This window comes from Pelophylax lessonae, assembly GCF_965119305.1.
Source record: "Pelophylax lessonae genome assembly, chromosome: 1".
Classification (NCBI taxonomy): domain Eukaryota; kingdom Metazoa; phylum Chordata; class Amphibia; order Anura; family Ranidae; genus Pelophylax; species Pelophylax lessonae.
Window position 1 is genome coordinate 371,344,391 of NC_138768.1, and position 16,571 is coordinate 371,360,961.

The 16,571-nt window shown below is 42.2% G+C and overlaps 1 protein-coding gene across 1 annotated transcript in view; it reads right to left on the minus strand.

The window, feature by feature from the left end:
• Positions 1 to 16,571, minus strand: part of CFAP95 (cilia and flagella associated protein 95) — a 46,384-nt gene that overhangs the window by 23,054 nt on the left and 6,759 nt on the right. The window contains exons 3-4 of the mRNA XM_082247944.1: positions 9,745 to 9,866; positions 4,102 to 4,170 (exon numbers count right to left, since the gene is read on the minus strand). Of these exons, the coding sequence (XP_082104070.1) occupies positions 4,102 to 4,170; positions 9,745 to 9,866 (191 nt within the window). The remainder of the gene's footprint in view (positions 1 to 4,101; positions 4,171 to 9,744; positions 9,867 to 16,571) is intronic.

Here is a 16,571-nt window from a genome sequence, read left to right on the forward strand (position 1 = left end):
TGTCATTTTTACAGTAACAGTGCATATTTTTAGCACTGATTACTGTAGTAATGTCACTGGTACCCCCAAAAGTGTCAAAAATGTCAGTTAGGGGTCCGATCTGTCCGCCGCAATGTTGCATTCCCGCAAAAAATCGCAGATCGCCACCATTACTAGTAAAAAACAAAAAAAAAAGAAATAAAAATGACATAAATCTTTGCCGTAGTTAGTAAACGCAATACAGCCAGAGCTACAATGGAATGGTTTCGATCAAAGCATATTTATGTGTTAGAATGGCCCAGTCAAAGTCCAGATCTAAATCCAGTTGAGAGCATGTTGCGAGACTTGAAAATTGCTGTTCACAGATGCTCTCCATGCAATCTGACAGAGCTTGAGCTTTTTTGCAAAGAAGTCAAAAACTTCACTTTCTAGATGTGCAAAGCTGGTAGAGACATACCCAAAAAGGCTTGCAGCTGTAATTGCAGCGAAAGGTGGTAGTATTGACCCAGGAGGGCTGAATATAAATGCACATCACACTTTTCAGATATTTTTTTGTAAAACTTTTTGAAAACTCATTTATCATTTTCCTTCCCCTTCACAATTATGTGCCACTTTGTGTTGGTCTATCACATAATATCCTAATAAAATACATTCACCTTTTTGGTTGTAATATGACAAAATGTGGACAATTTCAAGGGGTATGAATACTTTTTCAAGGCACTGTAGCTGCAAGAGACTAAACTCCAGCAACACCATAGAGAAAAGTCTTGATTGAAGTGCTAGCAAAAGTAGTTTAGTCTTTCAATAGAGAAAAAAAAAGCTGTCCATCCTGCTCGGAGGCATGCAACTGAATGCTTATCCTGGGCTGCCCTACAGTTTTTTATTTGTCAATGTCCAGTCCCCTTGTAGGTGGCAGTATGACCTAAAGGGAAAGACTTCCTGTGTCCCTTAATGCAGGGGTCCCCAACTCCCGGGCCGCAGACCAGTGTCTGTCCATGACCTGTGCGGGGCCAGGCTGCGTGGCGGGGGATTGGCAGCAGGGGAGCGAGGCTCGATCTGTATTGGCAGCCACTGGCATTGCCGCCTTGACTCTGCCTTTTGTCTAGTCAGGGGCAGGGGGAGGTGAGTGGCAGGCAAGCGAGTGAATCAGTGGCAGGTACTCTCCTCCCTCTGACACCCCGGGGTACAAAGAACACAACCTTCTACCAGGTATAAGGTGAGGAGAGATGAATTGATGCAGGACCCTAATTACATACATAGTTACATAGTTACATAGTTGGTGAGGTTGAATAAAGACAAAAGTCCATCCAGTTCAACCTGTGTAGATGTGTGTGGCTGTAATCATCTTGCATACCCCTGAATGTTCTGATCCTTGAGATGTACGTCTAAGAGTCTTTTTAAAGCCACCATACTACCCGCAGAAACCACCTCATGTGGTAGAGAATTCCACAATCTTGTAGCCCTAACAGTAAAGAACCCCCCACGTTGCCTGAGGTTAAAACGCTTCTCCTCTAATCGCATTGTATGCCCCCGAGTTCTCATGCAATCCCTTCGACTGAACAGCTTTTTTTCTAAGCCTAGTTTCCCATTTAGATATTTAAAAATTGCTATCATGTCCCCCCTCAGGCGTCTCTTCTCCAGGGAGAATAAATCAAGCGATTGCAGACGCTCCTCATAATCAAGGTCCTCCAATCCCCTAATTAGTTTAGTTGCCCTTCTCTGGACTCTCTCCAGCTCCAACACATCCCTTCTGAGGACTGGTGACCAGAACTGGACCGAATACTCCAGATGAGGTCGGACCAGAGTTTTATAAAGTGGAAGGATTATAGTTTTATCTCTGGAATACATCCCTTTCTTTATGCATGCTAATATTCTGCTAGCCTTGGCAGCTGCCGCTTGACATTGCATGCTGTTGCCTAGTCTATCATCAACCAAGACTCCCAGATCCTTCTCCATTTTTGATTCTCCACAGGGGTTCCCCTCCTAACGTGTATTGTGCTTTTATGTTTCTAGTCCCCAAGTGTAAAACCTTACATTTCTCCACGTTAAACCTCATTTGCCATGTCTTTGCCCACTCCGTTATTTTGTCCAGGTCATTCTGTAGGATATCTGCTTCATGCTGTGCTGTTATTGTCCTGCCTAATTTTGTGTCATCTGCAAAAACTGATATTGAACTACTGATCCCGTCCTCAATGCTGTTTATGAATAAATTGAACAAGGTTGGTCCTAGGACTGAGCCTTGGGGGACCCCGCTTACTACCTCAGACCAGTCTGAGTATGTGCTGTTTATTACCACCCTTTGGATACGCCCTTTTAGCCAGTTCCGTATCCAAGAGCAAACCCTGCTGTCCATACCTGCAGACCTTATTTTATAAATTAAGCGCTTATGGGGAACTGTATCAAACGCCTTAGCAAAATCTAGGTACACCACATCCACTGGTCTGCCCCTATCTAGCTCACAGCTCACCTCCTCGTAGAATGTTAAGAGATTGGTTTGACAAGAACGCCCATTTGTAAACCCGTGCTGGTTACTACTGATGATGCTGTTGTTCTTAGCAAACTCTACGATATAGTCCCTTATCATCCCCTCCAGAAGTTTACATACTACTGATGTCAGACTGACAGGCCTATAGTTTCCCGGTATATGCCTCTGACCCTTTTTGAATATCGGAATCACGTTAGCTTTCCTCCACTCCCCTGGTACATCTCCTGTCCTAATACTGTCCGCAAAGATCAGGAACAGTGGTCTGGATATAACCTTACTGAGTTCCTTGAGTACTCTCGGATGTACGCCATCCGGGCCTGGTGATTTGTTTGTGTTGAGTTTATCCAGCCTTTCCCTGATTTCCCCCTCTGTTAGCCATAGTGGCAAGTCCTGTGTATTACTACTAACTATACAGTCATGGTCAGTGTACCCCTCCGATTCCTGTGTAAAGACTGATGAGAAAAAAGCATTCAGTACGGTTGCTTTTTCAGTGTCCTCTGTAACCATCCTCCCATCATTGTTAATTATGTGTGCAATATGCTCTGCCCTAGTTTTTTTGCTGTTGATATACTTAAAGAATTTCTTTGGGTTTTTTTTGCTATCCTCCGCTATTTGTCTCTCAAAGTCTATTTTAGCCATCTTGATTTTGTGTTTACACTTCCTATTTGCCTCCTTGTATTGGTCGAAAGCCAATACTGTGCCCTCTGATTTATATTTCCTGAAGGCCAATTTTTTTCCCCTAATAAGTTTTTTAACGCTCCGGTTTAGCCAGCCAGGTTTGGCTTTGTCCCTTCTAAATTTATTTCCCATAGGAATGCACTGCAAGATGCCTTTGCTTAATATGTTCCTAAAGCATTCCCATTTTTCCTCTGTGGTCAGTGATCCCAGGGTTTGGTCCCAGTTTACCCTTTCCATCAACAAGTACAATTTTGGAAAGTTTGCCCTTCTGAAGTTAAGGGTTCTTATGTTCCCCACTTGCCTTGCTATATTGTTATTTACGCTAAATGTGATCATCCTGTGATCGCTAGAGCCCAGGTTGTCCTGGACTCCTACCTCCGAGATTAGGTCTGGGTCATTAGTGATCAATAGATCCAGGATTGTGTTTTCTCTGGTAGGGGAATCCACCAACTGTGACATGTAATTATCCTGTAAGGTTTCCGTGAATTGACGGCCCTTATGTGAGTGTGTAGTCCCCTCTCCCCAGTCAATGTCGGGATAATTGAAGTCCCCCAATATGATGACTGATCCTAGCTTTGCCACTTTACCCAAAAGTGCTAAAAATTCCAGCTCTACCTCCTCCCCTTGTTTAGGTGGCCTATAGCAAACCCCCACAATTAATTACAATTAATGATCTGAGGTGAAGCTCTGTACAGTGATCCACTCTAGGTTTCACTTTACAAAGATTCCTATTAAAACCATATTAGTGAGTGGCAACCATATCACCCAGCCCCCATCACCACCACCAATCCCCCTACCCCATCACTCAACAACCCCCCCCCCCAGTCCCTAGAAAAATTGGCTGCCACAAAACCATCCCCTGGCACCAAAAAGGTTGGGGATTGCTGCCTTAAAGGACAATAAAGAATACATTTTGGAATTTTAAACAATTTTAATTAAAAAAACTTCTGTAAACTTACATTTTCATATGATCTTTATTATGGTGTGGCAAAACAGCTCCAAATCCTTTTTCTGGACATCCAGTTGACCTGAAAAAGATAAATCATGTGTGTTACTTTTTAGAGTACAGTACACGGTTCTTGTGGCGTATCAGCATTTTCTTCTTTAGTGTAATGGAAAAACGATACTGTAGCATGCTGAAACACAGGCCTTGCATGCATTGTGCACAATCATGTGGATATAGTCAATGGCAAAAACTACAGTGCTTAGGTGTAGCCTAGTATGTGAGCTGCAGACACACACCTTCTCCCAGTCTTGCTCACAAGGTCCCCTTATTTGTCCTGAACCACTTAGTGATATTTCTATATCCTCCAAGATATTTTTGCAGCTTTCTACACAGACACACTTACTGAAAAACAGTTTAGGAAACACGGAGAATTGTGCATTAACCAACAGAATTCAATCAAACCCATCATACATCATCATATATGTTATCTATTAAAGAATTTGTTCTTCTGTGCAGCCAATGTTGTGATTTAAACACACACTGCTCAAAAAAATTAAACACTTTTTAATCAGAGTATAGCATCAAGTCAATTAAACTCCTGGGATACTGATCTGGTCAGTTAAGTAGCAGAGGGGGTTGTTAATCAGCTGTTTTGGTGTTAATTAAATTAACAACTAACAACAGGTGCACTAGATGGGCAACAATGAGACTACCTTCAAAACAGGAATGGTTTTACAGGTGGAGGCCACTAACATTTTTTCCCTACTCATCTTTTCTGACTGTTTTCCACTAGTTTTGCATTTGGCTAGGGTCAGTGTCACTGCTGGTAGCATGAGGTGATACCTGAACCCTAAAGAGTTGCTGCACAGTTGGGCTGCACAGGCAGTCCAACTCCTCCAGGATGGCACATCATTACGTGCCATTGCCAGAAGGTTTGCTGTGTCTCCCACCACAGTCCCAAGAGCATGGAGGAGATTCCAGGAGACAGGCAGTTACACTAGGAGAGCTGGACAGGGCTGTAGAAGGTCCTTAATCCATCAGCAGGACCAGTATCTGCTCCTTTGTGCAAGGAGGAACAGAATAATCACTGCCAGAGCCCTACAAAATGACCTACAACAGACCACTGGCGTGAATGTCTTTGACCAAACAATCAGTAACAGACTTCATGAGGGTGGCCTGAGGACCCGACGTCCTCTAGTGGGCCCTCACTGCCTGACACCATGGAGCTTGATTCGCAATTGCTATTGAACACCAGAATTGGCAGGTCCGCCACTGGTGCCTTGTGTTTTTTACAGATGAGAGCAGGTTCACCCTGAACACATGTGACAGACGGAAAGGGTCTGGAGAAGCCGTGGAGAATGTTATGCTGCCTGTAACATCGTTCAGCATGACTGGTTTGGTGGTGGGTCAGTGTGTGGATAAGCATATCCATGAGGGATGCACAGACCTCTACAGGCTAGACAATGGCACCATGACTGTCATTAGATATCAGGAATGAATCCTTGAACCCATTGTCAGACCCTACGCTGGTGCAGTGGGTCCTGGGTTATTATTATTATTCAGGATTTCTATAGCGCCAGCAGTTTACGCAGCGCTTTACAATGTTAGAGGGAGACAATATAGTTACAATACAATAAAATACAAGAGGATTAAGAGCGCCCTGCTCAGAAGAGCTTACAATCTAATGGGGTGGGGCAAGTGTTACAAGAGGTTGTAACAGTAGGGAATGAGCTGATGGAAGATTAGCTGGCGGTGTGATAGGCTTCTCCAAAGAGATCAGTTTTCAGGGATCCCCTGAAAGCAGCTAGAGTAGGAGATAGCCGTACAGATTGAGGTAGAGCATTCCAGAGGATGGGAGAGGCCCTGGAGAAATCCTGGAGACGAGCATGGGAGGAGGAGACAAGGGAGCTTGAGAGTAGGAGGTCTTGAGAGGAGCGCAGAGGACGGTTTGGGTGATATTTGGAGACAAGATTGGTGATGTAGCTCGGGGCAGAGTTGTGAATGGCTTTGTATGTTGTGGTTAGTATTTTGAATTTAATTCGCTGGGCAATCGGGAGCCAGTGTAGGGATTGGCAGAGAGGGGAGGCAGACACTGAGCGGTTGGTAAGGTGGATAAGCCTGGCAGCAGCATTCATGATGGACTGAAGAGGGGATAGCCTATGAAGTGGTAGGCCTATGAGAAGGGAGTTGCAATAGTCGAGGCGAGAAATAACAAGGGAGTGAATGAGTAGCTTGGTGGTTTCAGTTGTTAAAAAGGGGCGAAATTTAGAGATGTTGCGGAGGTGAAGTCTACAAGTTTTTGACAATGATTGGATTTGGGGCTGAAAGGACAGGTCAGAGTCTAGGATTACACCTAGTACCCTGGCATGAGGGGAGGGATTGATGGTTGCATAACTAATTTTGATGGAAAAGTCATGGAGGGGGGCACGGGCGGGGGAGGAAAATTACCAGCTCAGTTTTAGAGAGTTTTAGTTTGAGGAAGTGGTGCGACATCCATGTTGATATGTCAGTAAGTTAGCAATGTGAGAGGAGACTGAAGGAGTGAGGTGAAGAGTTGACAGATAGATTTGAGTGTCATCAGCGTAGAGATGGTATTGGAAACTGTGGGCGGTTATCAAGTGACCGAGGGAGGCGGTATAGATAGAGAAGAGGAGGGGTCCAAGAACAGAGCCTTGGGGAACCCCCACAGAAAGGGGCAATGGGGAGGAGGTAGAGTTGTGGGTAACATTGAAGGAGCGCTGTGATAGGTAGGAGAACCAAGATAGAGCAGAATCTTGGAGGCCAAGGGAAACAGAGTTTATTAAGAAGGAGCGGGTGGTCAACAGTGTCAAAGGCCGTAGAGAGGTCAAGTAATAAGAGTATGGAGTAGTGGCCATTGGTTTTGGCAGTTAGTAGATCGTTGGTGAGTTTTAGTAAGGCAGTTTCTGTGGAGTGCTGTGAGCGAAAGCCAGACTGTAAGGGATCAAGAAGGTTATTTTCTCTAAGGTAGGAGCTGAGACGGTTGTAGACTAAGCGTTCTAGAAGTTTAGAAGTGAATGGGAGCAGTGAGATGGGTCTTAAGTTGATCAGGTTGATGGGGTCCAGTGAGGGCTTTTTAAGTATGGGAGTGATCATGTTTTAGAGGGGAGGGAAAGGTGCCACTAGAGAGGGAGAGATTGAATATGTGAGTAAGGGAGCATAGGATAGAATAAGAGGGTGTCTGTAATAGTTGTGAGGGAACAGGATCCAGGGAACAGGTGGTTAGGTGGGCATCTGAGAAAATGTTTTTAACCTCTTCAGTAGTAGCCAGTTCAAAGGAGGAGAGTGTTGACGGTACTGTTAGGCAAGGTATGTTGAGTGGGGAAGATGTGCGCACAGTGGCGGTGTCCTCACATATTGCATCAACCTTGTCTTTGAAGTGATTGGCAATCTCTTGGGCAGTGATTGAGTTTGTGAGTAGAGGGGGTGGGGGACGAAGCAGAGAGTTAAAAGCTGAGAAGAGCCGACGGGGACTGGGTGACAGGGTAGTAATAAGAGAGACAAAGTAGGCTTGTTTGGCAGCATGGAGGCATAAATTTTGGAGGGAAGATCTATATAGGGTAAAGTCCTGCAGGCATTTGGTTTTATGCCACCGTCGTTCAAGAGCACGGCAGTGTCTCTTGAGATTTCTACTCTTGTCAGTTTGTCAGGGTTGCAATGGTCGGGGCTTGATTCTGCGTGTAGTTAGAGGAGCAAGTGCATCAAGTGATGATGAGAGTGAGCTGTTGTAAACAGAGGTGGCCAGGTCAGGACAGGACAGGGGAGAGATTATGTCATTTAGGTGGTCAGTAGCAGAATAGAGGAGAGAGGGGTTAAAGTGAAGAAGGTTCCTACATGTAATTGTTTGCTGCTTTGGGGGATGGGTGATTTGAGGCAAGGATACAGTGAAACTGATGAGGTTGTGATCAGAGAGAGGAAAGGGGGTATTGGTGAGGTTGTCGACAGAGCAGAGATGGGAGAATATAAGGTCGAGGGTATTAACATTGCAGTGAGTGGAAGTGTGTGTCCATTGGGTTAGGTCAAAAGAGGAGGTTAAGTTAAGAAGTTGAGTTGTGGCTGGGCTGTTAATATTGACAGGGATGTTGAAGTCAACAAGAATGATAGTGGGTATTTCAGAGGAGAGAAAGTAGGGTAGCCAGGCAGCAAAGTCATCAAAAAAGCGTGATGCTGGTCCAGGGGGCCGATAAATTGCTGCAATCCTTAGAGAAATGGGAGTCTTTTCAAAGAGTTCTTGTTGTATCTTCATACAGCTTTAGTTATCCTGCTGTAGTTAAACTGCGGTGGTGAAACTGTGCAACACTCGTGACTGAGACACTCAAGAATGAGACATGGTGTCTGCGCCTTGGGTTATGAGTATTCAGCCAGTTCCTGGAGGATGAAGGAATTGATACTATTGAATGGCCCCCTCACTCGCCTGCCCTAAATCCAATAGAACACCTCTGGGACGTTATGTTTTGGTCCATCCAATGCCGCCAGGTTGCACCTCAGTCTGTTCAGGAGCTCAGTGATGCCCTGCTCCAGATCTGGGTGGGAACTACCCCAGGACACCATTCGTCGTCTCATTAGGAGCATGCCCCGACATTGTCAGGCATGCATTCAAGCATACAAGCATGTGGGGACCATACAAATTACTGAGTACCATTTTGAGTTGCTGCAATGAAATTTCAGCAAAATGGACAAGCCTGCTGCATCATTTTTTCACTTTGATTTTCGGGGTGTCTTTGAATTCAGCCCTCTGTAGGTTGATCATTTTCATTTCCATCAAATGATGTGGCATCCTTTCATTCCTAACACATTACCCAGTCTATATCAGTATAGATATCCAGCATGATATTTTTCCCCATTGAGATCTGATGTGTTTTCAAAGTGTTCCTTTCATTTTTTTTGAGCAGTGTATTTTCCCCACACCCAGACAGGTGACAGTTCCAGATTAAAGTGTATCCAAGACATTTTTTGTGCTTTGTTGGAAAATCAAAAATGTTACAGTTATAACCGGAACAGAAGGTGTGGGGAAGTCTTCTAATGAGGGATACCAGTTTTGGTCACAGTTTAGATGAGCTTTCCCCTTATTTTGGACAGATTTTCTCTCATTTCCTATTGTGTTTCTAGATAAGTGTAGGGAAATCTTAAAGTGGGAAACAAACAAAATAAAAAGAATCTGGACAGGGGTTCTATTACCCTTCTCTATCCAAAACCTAAAAAAAGTTCTTGATTAAGATCCACAATAAGCAATTATTTTTCTGGATTCAGCAATTCAGTTTGCTTTGACAACTCTCTATATTTTTAGCCTTTTGACTGGATATCAAAAAATATACAGTATGTAAACTGACAATGTGCATGCAGTTAGTTTTCCAGCAGCTTGCCCAGGCTAGTGAAAGGCTTAAACATGCATACATCTGGTGCATGTGCATAGTAACCTATCAGTTTTTAAGTTTTATTGTCAAAGCTTACTCAAACAAGCTGAAGATAGAGGCTAATTAGTTACTATGCACGACTGCACCAGGTTTTGTGTGCTCCAGTTTGAGTAAATCTCCCCCGTACTGTACATATGCAAGTCTAATATAAATATCTGATCCATAGTTCAAATGTAAGCATAAAGCAACATTTCATATTTACAATGAATTCAAAAAAGAGGTACCTTTTAATATCTAGAATACTGATGTTGTCCTCGTTGATCATTTTCTTAGGGACCTCTTTGACTTGATATTCATCTTTTAACTGAATCTGGGATAAATGTTGTTGTGTTGTAGTGTTCCAGTCCTGAATTTATAAAAATAAAAACACATATGGAGTAAAATTGAGCTATATAAAAATAAGAATGATCTGTTGCATTGCGTTACTGCATGCAACCAAACTGCTAGGAATGTCACATGATTTTATCTCTGCATTCATTCAATTTATTTCATGATTACCTTCAGCCTCTGGCTCTGTAACAATTTTACCAATATCACACTAATGCATAACTTTAGGGGAAAAACATCAGGACTGAAAATTAGACTACCCCCAAACTTTGGCAAAAAAATAGATTTGGAAAAAGTGTTTACAAGACTGTTGTCAGTTGGGAATGGGCCTTTTTGGCCACTAAGCAAATTGATATACTAAGCAAATTGATATACTGGTTTGTTAGGCCGCTTTCACTCATTTCATCAGTTCAGTCACGTTCTTGTGTCATCAGTTTTTTTCAGTCAACATCAGTTTTGGCTCTTTTACACGGGCGTTCCGTATGTCCGTATATCACCCCATCCATTTGCGGCTGATTTACGGACATAATGAATGTCTATGGGATTGCGGTTGTCAGCGGACCATCCGCTGACATCCGATTTTCGTCCTTTCAGTTCTGTTCCGTTTTTTGGAACTGAACAGAACCCTATTTTTGTTCCGTTTAAAAAAACGGAAAGGAAGAAAAATCGGATGTCAGCGGTGTCATCCTCTGACATCCGCAATGCCCATAGACTTACATTATGTCCGTATATCATCCGCAAACGGATGGGATGATATGTGGACATACGGAGCGGATGACACAAGTGTCATCCGCTCTGTGTAAAAAAAAAAAAAAAAAGCACCGTAGCGGAAAAAAAAAAATTGAACGGCCGTGTGAAAGAGCCCTTTTTCATCCTTTGGGCTCTTTCACACGGGCGTTCCGTATGTCCGTTTTTCATCCCATCCGTTTGCGGATGAAAAACTGACTTAGGGCTCTTTCACACAGGCGATCCGATCAGATCCGCCTGTCAGTTTTTTAGGCGGATCTGATTGGATCCTCCATGCAGCTCTATGGGGTAGCGGGTGTCAGCGGAGACACCTCCGCTGACACCCGCTGCCATCCGCATCCGATCCTGTGCGTGAAATCTGGACGGATGGAAACCCTATTTTCGATCCGCGATCCCCGCTGAGCCGGGCGGATGACAGCTCCGTCTCCGCTTGCAGAGCGGAGAGGGAGGTGTCTCAGCAGCCGCTGCCCTCTATGGGGGATCGGAGGAGAGCGGGCCGCTTGTCCGCTCTCATCAGATCCGCTCCGCTCCGATTACTGAACGGATGGAAAAATAGGGTTTCCATCCGTCCAGATTTCAGCACAGGATCGGATGCGGATGGCAGCGGGTGTCAGCGGAGGTGACCTCCGCTGACACCCGCTGCCCCATAGAGCTGCATGGAGGATCCGATCAGATCCGCCAAAAAAACTGACAGGCGGATCTGATCGGACCGCCCGTGTGAAAGAGCCCTTAATCATCAGTTTTCCATCCATTTTTCATCCTTTATCATCAGTTTTCCATCTGTTTTTCATCCTTTGTCATCAGTTTTTCATCTGTTTTTTATCCTTTGTCATCAGTTTTTCACCTGCTTTTCATCCTTTGTCATCAGGTTTTTATCCTTTGTCATCCATTTTTCATCCTTTGCCATCAGTTTTCCATCCATTTTTCATCCTTTGCCATCAGTTTTCCATCCGTTTTCCATCCTTTGCCATCAGTTTTCCATCCGTTTTTCATCCTTTGCCATCAGTTTTCCATCCGTTTTTCATCCTTTGCCATCAGTTTTCCATCCATTTTTCATCCTTTGCCATCAGTTTTCCATCCATTTTTCATCCTTTGTCATCCGTTTTTCCTCCTTTGCCATCAGTTTTCCATCCGTTTTTCATCCTTTGCCATCAGTTTTCCATCCATTTCTAATCCTTTGTCATCAGTTTTTCATCCTTTGCCATCAGTTTTCCATCCGTTTTCCATCCTTTGCCATCAGTTTTCCATCCGTTTTTCATCCTTTGTCATCAGTTTTTCATCCTTTGTCATCAGTTTTTCATCCGTTTTTCATCCTTTGTCATCAGTTTTTCACATGCTTTTCATCCTTTGTCATCCCTTTTTCATCTGTTGTCATCCACTTTTCATCCGTTGTTATCCATTTTTTTCACCGCTGTCATCCGTTTTCATTAGTTGTCAACCATTTTCTCTCTTATTTTTATTTGTTCTCATCTGTTGTCAACTGTTGTCATCCCTTTTTTATCTGATCCGTTTTTTTAACGAATGAAAAACAGGTCTTTCATCTGTTAAAAAAAAAAAAACGGATAATGACGGAAGCGGATGAAAACAGATGTAATTGAATGATCATTATCCATTTGCATCTGTTTTTCCATAGGAATGCTTTGATGTCTGTTTTTCATCCGTCAATGGATGGATGAAAAACAAACAGACAAACAGACAGCATGTGTGAAAGGGGCTTTAGGGTAACCAATACTCACTATACTGTATGTACATGGCCAATTCATATGAAGAAAGATCTTAACTTTGCAGAAGTGCCATGTACACTAAGCGGAAATGGAAAGATATATTGGCAATGGTCCAGTACCACCTCTAGCACTGTACATACATTTTTACAGCATATTTTTTCTGAACCTTAGAAGCTCCTTCCAAATTCTTTTTTATTCTTAACACAAGTGGAGACACTGTTGTAACATACACACTGGACATGGATTGTGACTGCAGGGTGGTGGGGGGCGGTGGAGGAAGATTTCAACTAAAGCAGAAGGCAGCAGTACAAGGGACACATCACAGTCATAGTAATGTGTCTTGTGCTGATTTTTATTTATTTTTTTACTAAACTTAGCCTTTATTTTTATTTTATTTTATGTTAATGCTTTCCCTTTTGCACATCTCTCATAACTAATTCACCAAAATTATAAGAAAAAACCTAAGAACAAAAAAATGAATACATTTCAGTTTATCAGTCTTTAGTTGTTGTGGCTGTGTTGGTTTTTCTCTGGCTTTTTTTTCCTTTATTTACACCTAGCGATCTTGTCAGTGTAGCACCCTCCTAGGTAGGTGCTAGTTAGAGAGTATCGTTTTGGCTCTGTCTGCCTATCAGAGGAGCAGCAGGCACAATCTATATGGCTCTTTGATTAACAGGGAGGAGGATCTATGAGTTTGGGTCTGCTTAAGGTGCTCAGTGTGTAATTCATCTGGCCTGGGGAGTATCCTCACTGGTTCAATAGGGAAGCATGTTGGACAGTGGAGGAAACCTGACCAATGGGTACACAGGCTTTGATACAGCCCCAGTGATTGGCACAGACTGGTTGTCTCGGTGCATTCTGGGGTGTGGTATAAAAGCCAGGAGCAGATGTGCTTGGGGTCTTTGGCTGGTGAGCAGAGTCCCGGAAGGAGGGTGGCGGCTGCCTCCTCTTCTGCAGCAGTTGGTGTATGGTCACAGGCAGTTGTCCTGGTGAGCCAGAAGGAAGGAGCTGAACCCAGAGGTCCAGGAGAATAGACTAGAGGGGTTGAGACACTGGAAAACCTGGAAAAAAAGTATGGTGAGTACAGGAGATCATGTCTAAGGGCCTGACCAGGAAGGGGGCCACCTCGGAGTACAGTAGTTAGAGGACGGGTGTCAGCTGGTGGAATGAAAGGGGGTGCTAAGCGAGTACCCTGAAGATAGTGTGCAACCAAGTCTTTTGTTCAGAGACTCAGTATCTACAATTCATCTAGTGGCAAGGTGAAATTTGCAGCCTGGCTGCATCTTCAGATAAAAGTCCTCAGAATTGTGAATAGTTCAAGTTCCGGAGTATCCCACTCTTCCCTTTTTCCATCCCTAAAAATTTTAAATAACAATAAAATAAAACAACAAAAACAACCAAAACCCCTAGACTGTTTATTGGCTGAGCCGGAAAGGAAAGTGTTACGTTTTTGCATGCAGTTGCTAATGGAAACCCAGAGGGACCCGAAAAGGTGAGGAATTGAGCAGCCCTCAAGGGGGCAGTGTTACATCAGTAACGCTTGCATTTCTAGGGTGAAAAGGTTCACTCACTGCACTAGATTTATGAATGTCACCTTATGGCAGGAAATGTGTAAGGACTATAGAAAACCTCCCTCTCTTTTCCATAACAAAGAGGGTGTTCTGTAGTTCTTATAGATAAACTGCACAGGAACATAAGAATGCTTAAGATAAGGCTGCAGAGTGCACAGAACACGGGACAGAAATTCATTTCTGACGAGATCACCAAGTATTTTTCGATTAGTTATCAAAGACAGATACAAAAACACATTCAAAGGCATTTTGGCAGACCAAAAGGGAGCAAACAAGAGAAGCTCACTGTGTATTTTTATATACAGTACACTTGAACATATTTTTGAGCCAGATAAAATCTCTACTAAACCGACATAGAAAATACAGATATTTTTATACACAACAAAAGCTTAGGCACAATCCGAAATATTTTATATCCTTTTTATATAACACATTTTCATATCTTCTAATAATATGCTACATCTGAGTGTTTTCAATCATTTGCAGTAAACTGTAAAATGAGCCAGTTCCAAATATTTCCTAGCACATTTATAAAATATTTTACAGGACAATTCTTTGTTCCAACTGTACTAAAAATAAGTGTGTAGCTGAGTTATCACAACCCTCTTTAGCATCAAGTGTTAGTACTCCCCCTAGTGCTAACATGAGACACTGAGGGGAAAAAACTCACAAAAGGTTAGAAACTATTTTCTCTTTTTATTTTTCGTGTATTTTAGGCAGAGATAACATTTATTTATGGCTAAAATGAAATAAATGAGCGATATTTCTTATTTTTTTCATGTATTGTTATGATGACAATTATTATGGTTATTATATAAAGTATAATAATACAATATATATAATATAATAATATTTTCATTGTCCATGTACTAAATGTAATCATATTGCTTTTGTCTGTGTACTATATGTGTAGGATGTTTGTATGGTCCAGAAAAAGCCAGGTTGAGCTTATGCGTTTCAGCCTATTAAGGCCTTACTATGATATTCCTTATTTTTTTCATTTATTGTTATGATGACAATTATTATGGTTATTATATAAAGTATAATAATACAATATATATATATATATATATAATATAATCATATTGTCATTGTCCATGTACTAAATGTAATCATATTGCTTTTCTCTGTGTATTATATGAGTAGGATGTCTGTATGGTCCAGAAAAAGCCAGGTTGAGCTTATGCGTTTAAGCCTATTAAGGCCTTACTATGATAGTGCTTATTTTTTTTTAATTTATTGTTATGATGACAATTATTATGGTTATTATATAAAGTAAAATAATACAATATATATATAATATAATCATATTGTCATTGTCCAGGTACTAAATGTAATCATATTGCTTTTGTCTATGTACTATATGAGTAGGATGTTTGTATGGTCCAGATAAAGCCAGGTTGAGCTAATGCATTTCAGTCTATTAAGGCCTTACTATGAGTAAGGTCTTGGTAGGCTGAAACGTGTTAGTGTTGGCTCTTCTTGGGTGAAATAAAGAGAAATGTTATTTATCCTCACCTGGCTGTGGACTTTATCTATTATATTTTTATTGGCCAAGCTGAAGACAATAGGGAAGGCTACAGTCGCCAGAGGAGGGGGACCAAAGAGACACAAACGGAAGAGAAATTTCAACAAGAAAGCAAACAGAAAACCCACTCTGTCCAAATAAAATATGGTTTTAGCCTGAGTTCTACTTCAACAGATGTCTGAAAATGACTAAATAAACAAAAGATAATATTTTACTTTTTTCCAACCTATTATTTTTGTTTCTCTGTTTATTTCCTTTGTCCTTTTTATTAACCAATTTACAGTATAATGCTTCCTGACCCCCTTTCTTTATAAGAGTTTCTGTGCATAAGTAGAACTACTAAATATCTACAATTCTATATAGGAGGCCATGTAAAACAAGTACAGTAAACCCCCGTTATATCGTGGTTCAGTTTTCGCAGTCCTGGTATTTTGCGTTTTTTTTTCTGTAAGACCTATTAATATTATTTTACTAATTAAATCATTGTTAGTGCCGGTTCACACTACCGCGACGCTACTTCCCGGGGCGACCTCCGAGATCGCGGTGCGAGCAGCGCACCGCGACCTCGGAGCGGCCGCCACGGACTTCATAACATTGAAGTCTATGGCGGTCGCCTCCTGGTCGCCCCAAAGAAGCTTCCGGACCCTTTTTCTAGGTCGGAGCGACTTGTGTCGCTCCTATTAGAACGGGTCCGCAGCTTCCCTATGGGAGGCGACCTGCGGCGACCTGTGAGGCGACCAGGTCGCCTCACAGGTCGCCCTAGTGTGAACCGAGGCTTAATTAAGTATTTTTTGTTTTCCATTGCTCTGTCTCTCAGTATCTTTTATGTGTTTAAATGTGTTTCTATTGTTTTAAAAGTGTGTTTAAAGACCTTAAAACGCTTTAAAAAGTACAGTGAAAGTTATAAAAACATGCCTACAGTGTATTTAAATAGGGTATTTCTATTTCACAGATTTTCACTTATTGCGGGTGGGACTAGAACGTAACCCCCGCGATGAAGGGGGGTTTACTGTATAGTCTTTTATACAAGATGTAACACTAATATGTTACATTGTTGTTTATATGCTTAAAATGTGATTGGATATTTCTGTAAACACCCAAAAAAGAGAGATCATTTTTCTGCAGCCTCCTTTTATAAGGCTTGAATTATAACA